This window comes from Scyliorhinus torazame, chromosome 30, assembly GCF_047496885.1.
Source record: "Scyliorhinus torazame isolate Kashiwa2021f chromosome 30, sScyTor2.1, whole genome shotgun sequence".
Taxonomy (NCBI): Eukaryota; Metazoa; Chordata; class Chondrichthyes; order Carcharhiniformes; family Scyliorhinidae; genus Scyliorhinus; species Scyliorhinus torazame.
In genome coordinates, this window is record NC_092736.1 from 26,190,005 (window position 1) to 26,210,665 (window position 20,661).

The 20,661-nt window shown below is 50.7% G+C and overlaps 1 protein-coding gene and 1 non-coding gene across 4 annotated transcripts in view; both read right to left on the reverse strand.

Annotated features, from left to right (window-relative positions):
* The window catches only part of gramd2aa (GRAM domain containing 2Aa), a 76,762-nt gene extending 75,022 nt beyond the window's left edge, over positions 1–1,740 (reverse strand). The window contains exons 1-2 of one of the 3 annotated variants that reach the window (XM_072493021.1): positions 1,667–1,740; positions 1,420–1,558 (exon numbers count right to left, since the gene is read on the reverse strand). In XM_072493021.1, the coding sequence (XP_072349122.1) occupies positions 1,420–1,460 (41 nt within the window). In that variant the 5' untranslated portion in view covers positions 1,461–1,558; positions 1,667–1,740. The remainder of the gene's footprint in view (positions 1–1,419; positions 1,559–1,666) is intronic. The other 2 variants (XM_072493022.1, XM_072493023.1) reach the window with 2 other exon arrangements.
* Positions 40–233, reverse strand: LOC140404502 (U2 spliceosomal RNA). Its single transcript, XR_011938515.1, has one exon. It is a non-coding gene; the product is annotated as a U2 spliceosomal RNA (small nuclear RNA).
* Positions 1,741–20,661: the final 18,921 nt, after the last annotated feature.

Sequence of the window (20,661 nt, forward strand, 5' to 3'; positions counted from 1 at the left end):
CGGTAAAGAAGGCTTTAATTTTTATTTATTTATTTATTTTTCCTTTTCTGAGTTACCAAGCCAGGGCTCAGAGTGTGGGTCAGGGGCGAACCCCTAATCCAGCTCCTCGCCTGCTCCAAAAAACTAATTCAAATTGAATCGAATTCATGGTCCCCACAAGAGAGACATACCAGATCTGAACCAGAGGCTCAATCTACAGACACTTGATCTTAGCCAAAAGGCCGAGAAGCTAGGAACTAGCCTGGAGCCGAGACGGGTGCTTACTGGATGCCGCCTCCAAGGCTGCCTCTTATATACGACTCCCAGGTGGGCGGAGCTGGAGGCGGAGTCCCCCAGGGTTCCAAGCCCGGTCTTAAAGGGGACATCACCTTACATGATGATGTGGGTACAGTAATACAGTAACCGTTCACGACAGATGGGCAACAAACGGCGGCCTAGCCTCACGTCCCAGGATTTTATAAATCTGATCCAAGGTTTAGGTGTTATGATTCACAGCTCTGCTCCAAACCCAGCAATACAACCTCCATGCAGGCCAAGGCGCCAATCCAGTCACTCAGACTCCATTACTGGCTCCTGTCAGTCTCACAGAAAGCGTTCTCACCCGGGGATTGACAGATGATACCCCTTCGCCTCTATCCTCCAGTTGCCAGGGTTCCCATGTCCCACAGTGTCTGTCTGTGGCGTGGCCAGGTCTCCTTCAATACCTGTTGAAGGTCAGTGTTTGCTCTCCTTGTTTACCGTTCGCACTGTACATAATCACATGATGCCATCTCACGCAGCTGCTCCTGGCTGTCAGAAGTCTGTTGACTAAAGTGCCTCTTAAAGGGCCCCTGTCTGTAGATTTGGGGGGATTTACTAGGACACTCGTGGTCAGTTTGTGCTGGCCAGACGCTCCCCACCTCTACCACCACACACCAGGGAATGTTCTGGAATGCAAATGTCCCTGGGACACTCACTGAAAGCAATGGGTGTGTGTGTGGGGCGGGGGGGGGGTGGGGGGAGGAGCATTCATGCATGGTTACATTAAATTAACATTCTGACAAGATCATCTTCAAACAGTCTGACCCACATGGGGCCAGAAAAAGCAGATCAGGCTCAACTCAGGGGGGGGGTCTGTTTATTTAAAAAGAGGGAGGGAGTTAGGGGGCCAAGAATAGTCCTGCTTAAACAGTTTGCATTATTTGGGGATTGTTTTCAAAACAGGAGCTGAACTTCTCCTCGGTTCCCACAAGGTTGCTGAATAGACCCTGCTTTTGATCGCTGGCAGCTGTAAATGTTCACAGGTCGCTGACTGTAAAGCACATTGTCACAGTGAGACCCGCAGGAAAGAAGGCAGACGCCCAGGCCCCACACCCCCCTCTCCTGGCAGCACGGTGCGAGGGGGGAAGAGACGCGAGTCAGGCTCCATCTGGCACTCACCTGCGACTGCTCATCCTGTCCCTGCTTCTCAGAGTAGCCATTCCATGCTCCAAACAACAGCACCTTGCACCGACCCAGGCAGTACGGCTACAGCCTGATGTGTCACCAAGAGCTGGAGGAAGATTGTAGGAAATTGGATCTGGGTGTGGTTAGAGAAAATATTCAGACACATTTCAGTCAGCTAAAAGTACCTCCCCCCCCCCCCCCCCCCCCCGCCACACACACTCAAAATGGAAACATAAAATACCTCAGCACAAAATATCTGCATCCCACCTGGTCTCCCATAGCAACAGCCTGTGCACCTTTTGGATGAAGGTTTCGCAAAGGCTTTGGTCTCAAATTTCAAAGCCCCAGTCACCGAGAGTTGGTGAAGTTAACAAGGAAGGGAGGGAAGAGGACAAAATCGTTCTCCAGCAGACGGGTGCCAGTGGAAGGCGCTTCCTCTAATCAAAGAGTGTCCTGCGGGATCAAGCCCAGCTGGGGAAGAGGATCACAGGAAGAGCCCGCAGCACAGTCTCGGCGAGGGAGCCAGCCTAATTGCCTCGGTGGCACTGAGCGAGGGAGCTGGGCGGTGGGGGGGGTAATCAAACTGAACGAGTACTCCTGTTTGCACATCCTGCCCACTCTCACACTTGGCTTTGCCCACTCGTAACTGCCCGTGGCTGGATCAGGCTGAGACTGGGCACTTGGCAGAAAAAACAGAGGGAAAAACGGGGCACAAACAGAAAGGCTCCTCATGGTGAGACTCTTCCCCCCCCCCTCCCCCCTCCCCGCTCTTGCTACTTGGCCCTGGTGTCGACCCCTCCATCAGATGGTTAGACCCCCTCTTGCTAATTGGCTCTTTCGTTGACCCCTACACCAGATGGTTAGACCCCCTCTTGCTAATTGGCTCTTTCGTTGACCCCTACATCAGATGGTTAGACCCCCTCTTGCTAATTGGCTCTTTCGTTGACCCCTACATCAGATGGTTAGACCCCCTTGTGGTAGTCTGTATTAGGGGTATTACGACACCTAGGTTGGAGGTACCTGATACTGTAAGATCATTGGTGTTGGAGGTACCTGATACTGATCATTGGTGGAGCCTGCCTGCTGGTTCCGCCCAGAAAGGCGGAGTATAAGAGCCTGTGTTTCCCTAGCTGTTAAATTCTGTACCTGTGCTGCTGGGCAAAACATCTAGTTCAATAAAGCCTTCGATTGTCCTACAATCTCGCTTCGGGAGTTATTGATCGAGCATCAATTTATTAAACTAGATTTGAAGAATGGAGCTCCGCATCAAGCCGGCGTGTCTACAACTTAGCCCCCATGCGGCAAACTCAGCGGCGACCTTTAAACACTGGCTGACGTGTTTCAACGGATACATCAAGACGGCCACGACTACACCCACGGAGGACCAGAAACTGCAAGTTCTCCATTCAAGGGTGAGCCCAGAAATCTACACGCTCATTGAGGACGCGAACGGTTTCGAGGCCGCGATGACTCTGTTAAAAGGACACTACATTCGCCCAGTAAATCAGGTTTACGCCCGACATCTCCGAGCTACCAGACGACAAATTCCAGGGGAATCGCTAGACGAATTCTACCGCGCATTGCTAGTACTAGGTAGGAACTATGACTGTCCGCAAGTTTCAGCCAACAATCACACCGAACTTTTAATCCGGGACGCCTTCGTTGCAGGTATGCTGTCCTCGCAGATCCGCCAGCGGCTGCTGGAAAAGGAGGCACGGACACTCGCAAGCTCCTTAGACGTAGCCTCCCGCAACGCCCGAGCGTACGTCCCCGACCGCGCGGCATCCCCATGGGCAGCTTGGACTCCACCCACAGCCGATCCCGCCGCATCCCCCAACCTCCCATAAGTTTGTGCCGCGCGGCTGCCAGGCAACCCCAAGGGGCCCCGATGCTATTTTTGGGGTCAAGCCAAGCACCCCCGACAACGCTGCCCGGTCCGCTCCGCAACTTGCAAGTGCTGTTCGAAGAAGGGGCATTTCGTAGCGGTATGCCAGGCCCGGTCGGTCACCGCTGTCTCCGCAGGCGAACTGGGGCCGCCGCCATTCCCCTCCTCGCAGGCCACGTGCGGCCCGTGGTCGCCGCCATCTTTGGTCCCGCGAGCCATGTGTGGACCCCGGGTGCCGCCATCTTGTCCCCCAGAGGCCACGTGTAATTCACGGGCACCGCCATCTTGCCCAGCCACAGCCATGTGCGACCCGTGGGCACCGCCATCTTGGCTGGAGTCTCAAGACCCCGATTCGGATGACCGCACATCGCCCGAGGAGATCCATCAGCTTCTGCTACGACTCGCTTCAGTGACACTGGACCAGTCCTGCCTGATCGACTCCGGGAGCACGGAGAACTTTATCCACCCCAATACGGTAAGGCGCTGCTCCCTCTCTATATACCCAGTTAACCAGAAAATCTTCCTGGCTTCCGGGTCTCACTCTGTGGAGGTCAAGGGGTAGTGCATAGCTAACCTCACAGTCCAGGGAAGAGAGTTTAACAATTTCCAACTCTACATCCTCCCTCACCTCTGCGCTGCCGCACTCCTGGGATTGGACTTCCAATGTAACCTCTAGAGCTTAACTTTTAAATTCGGTGGCTCTATACCCCCTCTCACTGTCTGCAGCCTCGTGACCCTCAAGGTCGACCCACCTTCCCTGTTTGCAAACCTGACCCCCGATTGCAAACCCGTCGCCACCAGGAGCAGACGGTACAGTGCCCAGGACCGGACCTTCATCAGGTCGGAAGTCCAGCGGTGACTGAAGGAAGGTATTATCCAGGCTAGCAACAGCTCCTGGAGAGCTCAAGTGGTGGTTGTAAAGACCGGGGAGAAGCACAGGATGGTCATTGATTACAGCCAGACCATCAACAGGTATACGCAGCTCGACGTGTACCCTGTCCCCCGTATATCTGATTTGGTCAATCAGATTGCACAATACAAGGTATTTTCCACGGTGGACCTCAACCCCACCTATCACCAGCTCCCCATCCACCCCAGCGACCGCAAATACACTGCATTCGAAGCAGATGAACGGCTCTACCACTTCCCAAGGGTTCCCTTCGGTGTCACAAATGGGGTCTCGGTCTTCCAAAGGGAGATGGACCAAATGGTTGACCGGTACGGTTTGTGGGCCACGTTTCCATACCTCGACACGTCACCATCTGCAGCCATGAACAACAGGACCACGACACCAATCTCCGCAAATTCCTCCATCCCACCAGTCTCCTTAACCTGACCTATAAGAAAGAGAAATGCGTATTCAGCACCAATTGTCTAGCCATCCTTGGCTACGTAGTGCACAATGGAGTCATAGGCCCCGATCCCGAACGCATGCGCCCCCTCATGGAGTTTCCCCTCCCCCACTGCTCCAAGGCCCTGAAACGTTGCCTGGGGTTTTTCTCATATTACGCCCAGTGGGTCCCCAATTATGTGGACAAGGCCCGCCCACTAATCCAATCCACGGCTTTCCCCCTGTCGTCATTCCTCTGTTGAAAAGGAGGCCCAAGCCATAGTAGAACCCGGTGATCACTCGTTTCTTCCATTTTATCAAAACCGGCAACCTGCCCTATTCCATCGAGGAGGTCAGGACCGTCACCAGAGACTGCCAAATCTGCGCGGAATGCAAGCCGCACTTCTACCGGCCAGAGAAGGCGCACCTGATAAAGGCTTCCCGTCCCTTTGAACGCCTCAGCGTGGGCTTCAAAGGCCCCCTCCCCTCCACCGACTGCAACATGTACTGCTTGAACGTGATTGATGAGTACTCCCGGTTCCCGTTCGCCATCCCCTGTCCCGACATGACCGCCACCACCGTCATTAAAGCCCTCCACAGCATCTTTACCATGTTCGGTTTCCCCGCCTACGCCCACAGCGATAGGGGGCCCTCCTTCATGAGCGATGAACTACGTCAATTCCTGCTCAGCAAGGGCATTGCCTCACACAGGACGACCAGCTACAACTCCCGGGGAAACGGGCAGGTGGAGAGGGAGAACGGAACGGTCTGGAGGGTCGTCCAGCTGGCCCTACGGTCCAAGAATCTCCCAGTCTCCCGCTGGCAGGAGGTCCTCCCCGATGCACTCCACTACATTCGATCACTACTGTGTACCACAACCAACCAAACACTCCACGAACGTCTCCTTGTCTTCCCTAGGAAGTCCTCCTCTGGGATCTCGCTCCCAACCTGGCTGGCAGCTCCTGGCCCCATTCTGCTCCACAAACACGTGCAGGCGCACAAGTTAGACCCGTTGGTCGAGAGGGTACACCTCCTTCATGCTAACCCTCAGTACGCCTATGTGGCGTTCCCCAACGGCAGACAAGATACGGTCTCCCTCCGGGACCTGGCGCCCGCTGGATCCCCACCCACACCCCCCTCACCAACCCCACCCACCCTCCCACCGGTGCACCCCTCGGCTGCCCCCTTCCCAGGGGGATCGGTCCTTCCAGTGGTCCCACCTAGGGGCGATGAAGCTGAAGACGCCACGCTCCCGGAGTCACGGATGCCCGAGCCGGCGCCTGAATCACCGCCGAGACTGCGACGATCACAGAGGACGACAAGGGCCCCCAATCGACTAATAGCTTCATTATTTTATGTATCTAAAAATAAATACTTGTAAATAATTTGTGTGACATATAAAAAGGCAAAACACTGTACCACCGACGGGTACCGCCATAACCTCCACCACTGTAAAATGCAAGACCACCACCCCTGCCGGACTCTTTTCTAACAGGGGGTGAATGTGGTAGTCTGTATTAAGGGTATTATGGCACCTAGGTTGGAGGTACCTGATACTGTAAGATCATTGGTGTTGGAGGTACCTGATACTGTAAGATCATTGGTGGAGCCTGCCTGCTGGTTCCGCCCAGAAAGGCGGAGTATAAGAGTCTGTGTTTCCCGTGCTGCTGCATTCTGTACCTGCGCTGCTGGGGGAAACATCTAGTTGAATAAAGCCTTCAATTGTCCTACAATCTCGCTTCGGGAGTTATTGATCGTGCATCACCCCTCCTGCTAATTGGCTCTTTCGTTGACCCCTGCATCAGATGGTTAGACCCCCTCTTGCTAATTGGCTCTTTCGTTGACCCCCGCATCAGATGGTTAGACCTCCTCTTGCTAATTGGCTCTTTCGTTGACCCCCGCATCAAATGGTTAGACCTCCTCTTGCTAATTGGCTCTTTTGTTGACCCCTGCATCAGATGGTTAGAACCCCTTTTTAAAAAAAAAAAATTTAGAGTACCCAATTCATTTTTTCCAATTAAGGGGCAATTTAGCGTGGCCAATCCACCTAGCCTGCACATCTTTGGGTTGTGGGGGCGAAACCCACGCAAACATGGGGAGAATGTGCAAACTCCACACGGACAGTGACCCAGAGCTGGGATCGAACCTGGGCCCTCGGCGCCGTGAGGGTGCAGTGCTAACCACTGCGCCACCGTGCAGCCCCAGGTTAGACCCCCTCTTGCTAATTGGCCCTTTTGTTGACCTCATGACATTACGACAGAGACAGCACTTCAAAAAAGTACTCCATTGGCTGGAAGCACCTTGTCACATCGGGAGGTTGTGAGAGGCGCTAGATAGACGCACGTCTTCCTCTCCAAAGACGCAGCGCGGAATTCTCCGTTGGCAGGATCCTCCGCTCTGCCGGCAGTGCGCCCGCGGGTAAACGCAGCTGCCGGACCAGAGATCCCCCCCCCCCCCGGATATTTCCTTCAAAACATTGAGGGCTGGCACCTTCTCTTTATAAAGGGCACTGATTCTTTTAAAACAGGGCGACATTCCTTTGTGGGGTTCCTCTTGTCATTGGCAGCCTTTGCGTTAGGCAGACGTGATGCTGAGATTGTGCTGCCACTGTTGCCCAGTCAACGCTGAATGCCATCAGTCCCCCTGGCATACTCCTACGCCAATGTTAACACTTCAGTTTGCAGTCACACAGCTGTGCTACATTGACGTATCACCGAGGGGAGGTTAATCCGCAGACTTGCCGAGACTGCTATACTGAGGCAATCTTTAAAAATATTTTTTATTCTCCTCCTTTTTCACATTTTCTCCCAAATTTACACCCAACAATAAACAATAATCAGTAACGAATATGTCAATCCCCATATCAATAACAACGATCCCATCACCAAACCCCAAACATCAGCCCGCATGTTCACGTAAACAAATGACAAAGAGGAATCAGGAATCACCCATAGTCACCATTAACACACACAGCCCCCCCTCCCCCCACACCTCCCAAACCTCCCTCCTAATGTTCGATGTGATCCAATTCTCGAAAGTGCATAATGAATAACGCCCATGAATTGTAGAATCCCTCCATCCTTCCCCTCAGTTCAAATTTGAACTTTTCAAGTGTCAAGAATTCCAGCAATTCCCCCCGCCACGCCAGGGCACAGGGTGGAGAGGTTGCGCTCCATCCCAACAGGATCCGCCTTCGGGCGATCAACGAGACGAAGGCTACAACATCTGCCTCCGCCCCCGTTTCCAACCCCGGCTGGTCCGACACCCCGAATATGGCCTCTTGGGGGCCGGGGTCCAGTTTCACGTGCACCACTTTAGAGATTACCCTAAACACCTCTTTCCGGTAATCCTCCAGCTTTGGACAGCACGGCAGCATTGTGGTTAGCACAATTGCTTCACAGCTCCAGGGTCCCAGGTTCGATTCCCGGCTTGGGTCACTGTCTGTGCGGAGTCTGCACGTTCTCCCCGTGTGTGCGTGGGTTTCCTCCGGGTGCTCCGGTTTCCTCCCACAGTCCAAAGACGTGCAGGTTAGGTGGATTAGCCATGCTAAATTGCCCATTGTGTCCAAAATTGCCCTTAGTGTTGGGTGGGGTTACTGGGTTATGTGGGTAGGGTGGAGGAGTGGGCTTGGGTAGGGTGCTCTTTCCAAGAGCCGGTGCAGACTCGATGGGCCGAATGGCCTCCTTCTGCGCTGTAAATTCTATGAAAGTTCTATGAAAGACAGGACCAAAACATATGAACGTGGTTTGCGGGGCCCCCACCGCAATGTTCACACATATCTTCTACCCCGTCGAAGAGCCGGCTCATCCTCGCTCTTGTAAAGTGTGCTCGATACACCACCTTCAGTTGTATCGGTCCCAACCTCGCACAGAGGTGGAGGTGTTCACCCTCCGGAGCACCTCACACCAGAACCCCTCCTCCATACACTGAGGCAATGGTAAATGTTGTTTTAACCCTCTGTGGTTTGACTGCTCGCAGGGGCCTGTTGACAGCTGCTCCGTTTACCCAGCGGTAGGCAGGTGTGACATGTCATCATTTAGGCCCAACAGTGGAAAATCTCCCGCCACTCCTTCCTGGAAAGAGCGAGGGAAAAGGACTCATTTCTAGGATGTTGCCTGATACTGGAGGATTGCTGAAGTCTGAATAAGTCCTTCTGAATTCTTTCGTGTTCGCCACCCTTTCCTGTTCCACCAGTTTTCGCCAAACCGTGAATCTGGAATGGAGCCTTACTCCTTGCTCAGCATTCCCCGGGGGGGAGGGGTGAGTCCCTCATTTATTCTCCTTTTAAAGTGAACAAAAAAAAAAACAACAATAAATTGAACAACAAAAAAAATCAATACATTCAACAACATCGATAGAAGTGGCAGCCCCTGTGGGGAATAGTAACCAAATTAAAATGTCAAAAGGAAACTTCACTAATTAAATCAAAATATCATTCCTGGTGGTGATGATGCACCCCAGCAACCCCAGCAACCCTCTCTCTCCCCCCCGCCCGCAGTGCCCACCAGTCACGGAAGGCCTGAAGATGCTGGTCACATCGGGTGCCGTGCTCCAGCCACGAACATGTCCCCTATTTATATGTACTCAAGGACAATTAATGCCCACCATCTGTTTCTCATCATCTTAACAATGCAATTGACATTAACAAACCTTAACGGCAGAATTGATGAAGATAAGTTGACAGGCTGCGCAAATCTTATTCCGATATCTTTCCCTTGATTTTAGAAGATTTTGGGATGATTGGACTGATGTCTATGAGATTTGAGAGAGTAGACGGCGAACACTTTCTTTGGAAGAGGGGGTGGAGTCTAGAACAAAAGAGGATTATTTCAGTTCTCATTTGACCTAAGTAGAGAAACGTATCTACTTGTTCCAGTGCAACGCCATCTACTTCAATCTTCACTCGCGTTTCTTCTCATTTATTGGGCAGCACGGTAGCACAGCGGTTAGCACAGTTGCTTCACAGCGCCAGGGTCCCAGGTTCGATTCCCGGCTGGCTCACTGTCTGTGCGGAGTCTGCACGCTCTCCCCGTGTGTGCGTGGGTTTCCTCCGGGTGCTCCGGTTTCCTCCCACAGTCCAAAGATGTGTGGACTAGGTGGATTGGACATGCTAAATTGCCCTTCGTGTCCAAAAAATATTAAGTGGGGGTCACTGGGTTACGGGGATAGGGCAGGTATGTGGGGTTCAGTACGGTGCTCTTTGTAAGGGCCGGTGCAGACTCGATGGGCCGAATGGCCTCCTTCTGCACTGAAAATTCTATGATTCTATGATATTTATCTAACTATCATTGTTTTGTCTTTTTGGTGTTTGCACTCAATCCATATTCTAAACTTCTGGAGTTTGCTTGATCGATTATATTTTTTAGAGCTTCTTCTGATTCTGCGGGTAGCACTGTGTCATCAGCGTACTCCTAATTTGCTGTGTTCGCCCTCCAATTTTCAATTCTCGGAAGTGCATCCAATATCTCTGAATATTGGTTCTGTATACAGATTGAATAATTTTGGTGACAGTAATCTTGTTGTACTCCCTCCTTCAAGTGAAACATACCTGATTGTGCCCCTTCTAGCCTGATGCTCACTATTTGGTCCCAATATAAGCTCTGGATAAATCTTACATCTTTACTGTCAATGTCACAGTCTAACATCACGTCTATTAGCTTTTGGTGATAAACACGATCAAAAGCATTTTCATAGTCTGTGAGAAGCTTATATTCTTGTTTACTCCAAGACATTTCTCAAAGATTGTTCTTGGGCTAAATATCCTTTCTCTTGTTCCTGCTCCAGCCTTAAATCCAGACTGCATTTCGCCAATTTCTGCTGCGGCACGGTGGTGCAGTGGTTAGCACTGCTGCTTCACAGCTTGTTCGATCCCAGCCTCGGGTGCCTGTCTGTGTGGAGTTTGCACGTTCTCCCCGTGTGTGCGTGGGTTTCCTCCGGGTGCTCCGGTTTCCTCCCACAGTCCAAAGATGTGCAGGTTAGGTGGATTAGACATGCTAAATTTCCCCTTCGGGTGCGGTTGCAGGGCGGGGGGGGATAAGGCCTACATAGGGTGATCTTTCAGAGGGTCGATGGGCCGATTGACATCTTTCTGTACCGTAGGTATTCTATGATTTTGTGAAATAATGTACCGTAACCTCCCGAGGACGCGAATTCCAGGGAATCCATCTCCGAATCCATGATAACCGAGGAGGTCTCATTCACACAGGAATGCGTCTCTATGTAGCCCGATATGCCCCCAAGCACAGTCTTTGTTTAAAAAAAAAACCAGATTTGAATGCCAAATGAAAACAGAGTAACACAGTAAATGTGTGAAAAGGTCTTTATTCAATTTGTTCACACTGTACAATGGCCTGACATTGTAAAGGCCCAGAGCCTGGCACTTAAATATAGAAGAAGAAATCGCTTATTGTCACAAGTAGGCTTCAAATGAAAAGCCCCTAGTCGCCACATTCCGGCGCCTGTTCGGGGAGGCTGGTACGGGAATTGAACCGGGCTGCTGGCCTGCTTGGTCTGCTTTCAAAGCCAGCGATTTAGCCCTGTGCTAAACAGCCCCTCGGGTTGGTTTATAAATATATCGGGTTGTAGCTCTGGAAAAACTCTGTCATCTTTTTCTAATTAGCGTGATGTTTTCGGATGTGTGTATCTTTTTCTAATTAGCGTGATGTTTTCGGATGTGTGTGTTTGTGTCGCAGAGCGGACGCCCGGACCATCTCTACAGCCTTTGCAGCACTGGCTAGGGAAACGGGCAGGAAATCATCAATGGACAACATTTCGAAATTCTCTAAGGTTTAGCTAGTTATTGGATCTGCATATCGTTCCACAGGGGCACCTCAATGTCAAATGCGTTAGCGCAGAGCAAGATTTAGTGTGGGGCAAGAGAAGGGTACCCCACCCACAGTACGCGTAGAGGGTCACAAGATGGTAGACGGTGTGAGGTAAAGCCTGGAAGGAGCCAAAATGGAGGCAGCATCCATCCACTTTGGGGATGGTTCTAATGAATGGTCCACGTTCAACCAGACCTCTTAATGCGGCACTAAACAACCTCCCAACATGGCGGCAGCGAAGGAGGGATCCCGAAATCCCAGAGAAGCTAGAGAAGGAATCCAGAATCTCAAAGCGTGAAAAACTGAAGTCTGACCTGAGTTTTCCCCTACGCTCCTCAATTTCAAAGCATTCTTCCACTCTGATATCATAATAGTTGGGTCGAATTTTTCCAGCTGCTCCCTCTGGTGGGATCTTCTGGCCCTGCCGATGGCGATGGAGGGCGCAGACAACGGGGAAGCCTGTCGACCGAGGCAGGACCGGGAGATGCCACCGTCGGCCAATGGGGTTTCCATTTGTGGGCAGCCCCACGCCGGCGGGAAGTCCCCAGGCGTGCGCTGCTGGCAGAACCCAGCCCCTGGTCTTTCATTCACCCCAGTGTCTTGAAGAACCCATCGATTTGGATAATTGTGCAATTCGTATAGTCTGTCCATTTCTTTTCTACTACATTTCTTTCTTTGTCTTTTCTGCACCCATTATCAGTGATCGCTTTCTATCTGCCAAAGATATCATTTTCAGGTTGTGCAATTCTGATTTCACAATTTCGTTCCAGCGTTAATGCTTCATCACACATCTCATGACATTGCTTCTCTTTCATCCGACTGCTTTCTTTGCTTTTCAATTTCATCATACTTGGTTTCCTCTTGTTATGGTCACTGCCAGTGTCTCACCTGCCACCCACTCCTTATCTCATGTTCTTTTCAGTTTAGGCAATATCTCCTTTGCAACGTGCAGTTTCACTCTCTCTCTCACGTGTTTCTTTTTCCCCATTTTGCTCTCTATTCCTGGTTGTGACATCTCCGTTTGTTCTGTTTCCTTTATTCCTGAGCTAGTCATCTTCATTTTCCACTCTGAGTGAATGCCTCTCTGTTCCCATCTTTCAACACGCTGAGCTCTAAATGGTCACACAATTCCTTCAATTTTGTGGATATTTTCAGCTGCACCTTCATTTTTGCCAAGGGGAGACAGTGACATCAATTTATAGCCAAGCTGGGCTACATATGAATGTTCTTTATGCGGTTTCTAAAATGTTATTTCGCCATCACACAATCTATTTGATTTCTATTCACATCGCCTGGTTTTCTCGGATTGTGTAGTTTTTTTTCTGATGCCTTCAACAAGACAATAGGGAACAGGTAGAGAGGAGAGGGGCAGCACGGTGGGACAGTGGTTAGCATTGCTGCCTCACGGCGCCGAGGTCCCAGGTTCGATCCCGGCTCCGGGTCACTGTCCGTGTGGAGTTTGCACATTCTCCCCGTGTTTGTGTGGGTTTCACCCCCACAACCCAAAGATGTGCAGGGTAGGTGGATTGGCCACGCTAAATTGCCCCTTAATTGTCTCTTGTGAGCTTTGCTCAACCTCGCCATTAATTTGTTGGTCACTTCATCGGGCTATTCCCGTCTCTATTTATAACAGAATTGACTATTCTTTGACTGTGACTTTCCAAGACATCTTTGCTCATTTATTGGATGTGAGCTTTGCCGCCTGGGCAAACATCATTGCCCATCTCTAATTGCCCTTGAGAAGGTGGTGATGAGCTGTCTTTGTGAACCATTGCAGTTCATGTGGTGTAGGTACAGCAGTAGTGCTGTTAGGGAGGGAGTACCAGGCTTTCGACCCAACGACAGTGAAGGAACGACCAGACACATCCAAGTCAGGGTGGTGTGTGATGGGGAACTTCCATGCGGTGGTGTTCCTATGTGTCTGCTGTCCCTTGTCTTTCTGGATGGTAGAGGTCATGGGTTTGGAAGGTGCAGTCTAAGGGGCTTTGGTGAGTTGCTGCAGTGCATCTTGTAGTTGGTACACACGGCTGCCACTGATAATCGGTGGTGGAGGGAGTGAATGTTTAATGTGCACCAATTAAGTGGGCTGCTTTGTCCTGGAAGGTGTTGAGCTTCTCGAGTTTTGTTGGAGCTGCTCTCACCCAGGCAAGTGGAGAGTATTCCATTACACTCCTGACTTGGGCCCTACAGATGATGGACAGGCTTTGGGGGGAGTCAGGCGGTGAGTTACTCGATGCAGGATTCCTAGCCTCTGACCTCCTCTTGTAGCCGCAGTATTTAGGTGGTTAGCTATGGGGTTTATACCGTGTTAAGTCCCAGACTGTTCAGCGGTGCCTGGCCACATGGTCTTTACTCAGCATTTTGACTGTGCCTTGGGTGTGTCACACACCTTGCTGGTCTCCACCTTGAGCCATTGTCCTATAAATTGTAGGAACATTCTGCCTCTTACGCCATCCCCAGACTTCATGCACAACACCAGCTGAAGCTGACGGGTCCCTCATTTAGTTTAGCATGACTGGCGAGTTGAGATCCCGGGGCCTATAGTCATTGGTTTCTACAGCCAGTTACTTGGAGTCCGAAGTGAGAGCTGGCGAATTGAGGGACACCAGTTTCCCCTACCCACATCCCTTTTGATGTGGATGCGTGCCTTGGCAGGGGGTCAAAAATGCTATCCCTCACAAGTATCTCGCATGTACTGTAGCGGAACCAAATTGCATGATGGGAAATTTGGTCAAGTGAAGAAATATTTGGACTCAAGCTAAAAACAACAGGTTTGTGTCCAAACACACAAAGCCCTTCCATAGTGACCCCCAAGAAAGGTCATAAGCAAAAAGTAGCAACTTTGTAGTGAAGAGGAGGAAGGGTCGTTGAAACCAGGCAACCACAGACATTTGCAGACGCTCAGCAAGAGGGTCATCTGACTTTTGTGGTTGCAAAGGGCTGTTAAAGTGGGAAACTGCATAGGGAACATGAAACAGATTTGTCCTGCTTTCCAGACTCTGCCTGAGGGATTGGAGCCTCAGGAGTGAAAACCCTGGGAACAACTATCGCAGAAGATGACCCCGAGTCAGGTACTTGGAGACCAGAGAAGTAACCCCTGAGTAGCCAGCTGATCTGCTAGGGTGATAGTTTTCATAGAATTTACAGTGCAGGAGGCCATTCGGCCCATCGAGTCTGCACCGGCTCTTGGAAAAAGCACCCTACCCTTTGGAGGTCAACACCTCCACCCTATCCCCATAACCCAGTAACCCCACCCAACACTAAGGGTAATTTTGGACACTAAGGGCAATTTATCATGGCCAATCCAACTAACCTGCACATCTTTGGACTGTGGGAAGAAACCGGAGCACCCGGAGGAAACCCACGCACACACGGGGAGGATGTGCAGACTCCGCACAGACAGTGACCCAAGCCGGAATCGAACCTGGGACCCTGGAGCTGTGAAGCAACTGTGCTATCCACAATGCTACTGTGCTGCCCCGTGATATTGAATGTGATTCGTGAGTTGAGGAACGTTCATGACTATATTGAGTTCAAGAGTTTGTGTGACATTCATTGAGTTAAACAGTTAAGTGACATTGGTTGAGTTAAAGAGTTTGTGTGACATTAAGGAGTTAAACAGTCTGTGTGATAAAAGAGTCAATTGTGTAACGTGTCAATTGTGGACCCTTGAGGAAAAGAGGGGGACAAAAATATCAACACTAGGTCAATGCATTATTAATTACATGGTTATGGTTTGTTAATGTCAGTTACATTGTTACGGTTTGTTAAGGTTAAGAGAAACGGATTATAGGTATTATATGTCTTTGCGCACATGTAGATGGGGACAGCTGGGGCACTGTATGGGGGGGGAGAGTTGTGAGACTGAACAAATCAATTAACATTCTCGATGAAGTAACGTTCGCTGGTTCAGCTCCACTGGCTGGTTTGAATCCTGTTAACGGGTCCACCACAAAATGTTCCACGCTTCAATTTACCTGGATTCACCAGCATTCACAATGACCCAGTGAGCGGCCAGGAAAAGGCTACCACCGGTGCCTGGGGGTTTGGGAAAAGGCGGCCCAAATAGCCAAGGTCGCTAAAGTCCAAAGGCTTTAAATCCAGCTCTTCGGATCCAATGGGAACTTCCACAAAACAAGGCCTCTCACTTTCTTCGCCGTTCTGCCTCTTCTTCCTCTCCGTCCCGGCGATGCCAAATAGCCTCAAACACGGACTCCAGATACAAATTCTTCAGGCTCCCGCCACCTACCTGGATTGACGTGTAGGAGAAATAGGGTGAGGGGGTTGGGAGCACCTCCTCCCATATCGTTCATGTGCCCACCCCATTGGAAGGCATTCAACCTCCCCCTTGAAGAAGGAAAGTGTAAGAGTCGGGGGTTCAGTAATGAAGGCTCCTCGCCCGCCTTCCCCTGTGGTTAACACACGGGGAATAAATGTTCCCCCAGGTGCACAACAGAGTAAGATCTGCCCCCAGCACCCTTGCCAATTATCGTCAGAACGGTATGTCCTTCAGTAGATCAATTACTGATATTTGTTGACAAGGTTCCAAAAATCTAAAGGAGAACAGATCTACATTTACATCCATGTGCGAAGTGTTCCGTCAAAGTGCAGTGACCCAATCAACTGGGCAAGAACATACTGGCCCCGGGCTGCGTTGCCTTCCATGATCTCAATGGGATCTGATTTCCACAGACAGGCCTCACTCTTTGCAGCAACTGGAAGCCATGGTGACCCCACAACAAGTCACAGGAATCGGCTGCCTGCATTGTGTTCAGAGCAGAGACTAAAATTGTTCCGCAGGTCACTCTCCTCACGGCCATGGCTAAGTCACAATGGGCTGACACAAATACAGGGGGGGCCTTCTGCGCCCTTCCGTTTTATGAGTCTATGGTATTCAACCAGTTAGCCCTCAAGCTCTGTGCTGCCTGCGATAGGGCATGATCCATCAATGAAAATTTCCCAGCTATGCATCAGCCCACTCCTCTTTCCCTGTCACTGTCTCAGTGCCGCACTGCTTCCCGGCCATTCACCAACATGATAGATTCATCACAGCACTGAAGGAGGCCATTCAGCCCATCGGGTCTGCACCGAGCCCTACCTAGGCCCAACCCCCACTTTATCCCCATAACCCAGTAACCCCACCTAACCTTTTGGACACAAGAACATAAGAACTAGGAGCAGGAGTAGGCCATCTAGTCTTTGAAGCCTGCTCCGCCATTCAATGAGATCATGAAGGGGCAATTTAGCATGGCCAATTCACGGTCACTCAAGGGCGGATTTCAACCCGGGTCCCTGGTGCTCTGAGGCAGCAGTGCTAACCATTGTGCCACCATGCCACTGCCCAGGTTATTCCCTTCCAGCGTCCAGCCAACTTCCTTTCCAAATCATTGGTTGTCTCTGCTTTCACCACCCTGGTGGACTACGGGTTTCAGGTCATTACCACTCACACTGTTGTAAAGGGTCTTTCTCACATTTCGCCCTTGTGTCGATTTCCCCAAAACCTTAAACCTGTGATCGTTCTTGTAATGGGCGCTGTTTTCCTCGGTCGACCTTATTCAAACCTGTCGTAATCTTGTACACCTCTACCATCTCCAGCACTACGTCCAGTCTACAAATCACCTTATTCAAGAAAGGATATAAATTGGTTAGAGGCAGTTCAGAGAAAGTTCACTCAACTCAAGTGGTGGAGGCAGCGTTACAGACTATTTGTGAGGCAGATTCTTGTGTAACAAGAGGGTCAAAGTGCATCGGGGATAGCTGGGTATGTGGACCCACGGAAACATCGAATTTCTACAGTGCCGAAGGAGGCCTTTCGGCCCTTCGAGTCTGTACCAACCCTCTGAAGGAGCACCCTATCTAGGCCCACACCCCACCCTATCCCTGAAACCCTACCTGACCTACACATCTTTGGACACTAAAGGGCAATTTAGCGTGGCCAATCCACCTAACCTGCGCACCTTTGGACTGTGGGAGGAAACCCACGCAGACACGGGGAGAACGTGCAAACTCCACACAGACCGAGGCTGAGAATTGAACCCGGGTCCCTGGCGCTGTGAGACAGCAGCGCTAACCACTGTGCCACTGTGCCGCCCTTACAGTTGAAGGCCACAATCAGATCACCTGGATTCTTGAATGGTGGAGCAGGCTTGAGGGAGCGAATGGCCCAACTCCTGTCCCTAATTGGTACATTTGTATCTCCTCACTATCTCCTCTGCCCCAAGGCGAACTACCTCAGCTTCTCCAGCTGAACCACTGACAGGTCTGATCAAGCAGCACGATCTCCAGCAATGAGGCAGCTGTCGGCAGCAATGTTTTTGTGGTGATGCAGCATGGGTTACATAGACGTCAACAAAATAAACCAATGTGGCTCTCAAGTCAGGGCGACCCTGTGATGTTCCCTCAGGCAAAGCTCTCTTCAGTTTTGCAGCAGCAAGGATTACACCCAGGTGGTTATCCTCCTGGGACAGGAACGCCCAAACCTTGTCCTGACAGGATTTATTCAATGACTAACACGTGACTTCAGCGTAACAGGATTTGGCAGGATTGATCTCCCCTCCAGCGTTGTTGCGATAAGTAATGCACCAAGCTCTGGTCTCGATCCGCACAAACTCTGTTACAAGGGAGCCTCCCATTGAGAAACAGCTCTTTTGGAAATCACGTGCAATTTAGCGCGGCCAATCCACCTACCCTGCACATCTTTGGGTTGTGGGGACAAAACCCACGCAAACACGGGGAGAATGTGCAAACTCCACACGGACAGTGACCCAGGGCCAGGATCGAACCTGGGACCTCGGCGCCGTGAGGCAGCAGTGCTAACCACTGCGCCACCGTGCTGCCCCTTTAGAGGAGATATTAAACCCTCTGAACTCTTCCGGGAACATAAAAGGTGCAGTGACACTACTTTGAAGAGCAGGGAGCTCTCCCTGACCCACATTCATCCCTCATCCAACATTATTAAAATACTTAAAACAGTCATTGATCTAGATATTCCGTTCCCTGAGGTGAGGGGGAGGGGGAGTCATACCCGAGAGGTACCCCCAGATGATGCACTGGGAGACCCCCGTGGAGTCCCCATGCCGAGACTATGTGACAATGGCCCGGGTAGTTTACCCTGAATCTGGAATCATCCAACACTCCGATTCCCTGGACAGTTACAACACAGACATCTACCCGACAATGTGAAAAGTTTCCAGTGTGTCCAGTCCACAATAAAAGAGTATAATCCAACCTGGCCAATTAATACCCCAGCCCATCAGTTTACTCCTGATCATCAGTAAAGTGATGGGCGGAGTCATCAACAGTGCTTTCAAGCGGCACTTACTCAGCAATAACCTGCTCACAGACACTCAGCTCCAGACCTCACTACAGACTTGGTTCACACATGGACAAAAGAGCTGCACTCCAGAGGCGAGGTGAGAGTGACTGCCCTCGACATCAAGGCCGCATTTGACCGAGTATGGCATCCAGGAGCCTGAACAAATCAGGGGGGGAAACTCTCCACTGGTTGGAGTCATACCTGTCACAGAGGAAGATGGTTGTGGTGGTTGGAGGTCAATCATCTCATCTCCAGGTCATCACTGCAGGAGGTACATACTTCAATTGTACAGGGCCTTGGTGAGGCCACACCTGGAGTATTGTGTGCAGTGTTGGTGTCCTGATCTGAGGAAGGGTGTTCTTGCTCTCGAGGGAGTGCAGCGAAGGTTTACCAGGCTGATTCCCGGGATGGCGGGACTGTCATACGAGAAGAGACTAAGTCGGTTAGCATTATATTCATTGGAGTTTAGAAGAGTGAGAGGGGATCTCATAGAAACTTTTAAAATTCTAATCGGATTAGACAGGGTCATAGAGTCATAGAATTTACAGTGCAGAAGGAGGCCATTCAGCCCATCGATTCAGAAAGAATGTTCTAGATGGTGGGGGAGTCCAGAACTAGGGGTCATAGTTTGAGGATAAGGGGTAAACCTTTTAGGACTGAGGTGAGGAGAAATGTCTTCACCCAGAGAGCGGTGAATCTGTGGAATTCACTCCCACAGAAAGTAGTTGAGGCCAAACCGTTGTGTAATTTCAAGAAGGAATTAGATACAGCTCTTGGAGCGAAAGGGATCGAGGGATATGGGGGGGAAGGCAGGATCAGGGTATTGAACTGGATGATCAGCCATGATCATAATGAATGGTGGAGCAGGCTCGAAGGGCAGAATGGCCTCCTGCTGCTTCTATGTTTCTATGAGTTCCTCAGGGTAGTGTCTTCGGCTCAACCATCTTCAGCTGGGACCTGTCCTCAATCATAAGGTCAGGAATGGGAACGTTCACTGATTGATTGCAACATTCACGACTCTTCAGACGCTGAAGCAGTCCTTGTCCACGAACAATGAGACCTGGACGATATCAAAGCTTGGGCTGAAGAATGGAAATAAGAATCAGGCCAGAATATACCCAATTTCCCTTGACATTCATTGGCAGTACCATTGCTGAATCCCCCTCTATCAACATCCTGGAGGTTGTCATTGACCAGGAATGTAACTGGACCAGGCAGATAAATACTGTGGCTACGAGAGTAGTTCAGAGGCTGGGAATCCTGCGGGGGTGTAACTCATCACGTGACTGCCCAAAGCCTGTCGTTTGAAGAAGGCAGCTCACCACCACCTTCGCAAGGGCAATTAGAGATGGGCAACAATTGCTGGCCTGACCAGCGACACATGACAAATGAAATAAAAGAACCCGTTTGTGGAAATGTTCCTTCACTTGCATCCTCGTGTGATTTGAATGAAGTGATTGTTTATCTTGTGCAGAATGCAATACACTTTCCCCAGCCTCAGTATGGGCCGAACACTGGGCAAACCCTTTGCCCTCTCAACTCTACCGCTCTGCAATCCATTCAAAATGGCAGAGCAATTACAAACAGGAGGGGGAAGACATTCCAAACCTCATCCAGTAATCGCACCTGGAGAATTACTTTCCTAAACCTTCCCGTCGCCTCTTCTTCCTTCCGCTCGTTAAAACCGACCTCATCGGCCAAGACAACCGTGATCCTGTCTCCTTCTTTGACTCAGTGTCAATTTGTGTCTGACCAGTGTTATGGGCCAGGGTTTAGAGAACCCCAAAGTGTATCATGGAGTTCACCTGACCCACAACTTTTAATAGATTGTGGTATGGGGAGCACACGGCCCACTCTACAGGTGTGGTACAGCAGAAATGGA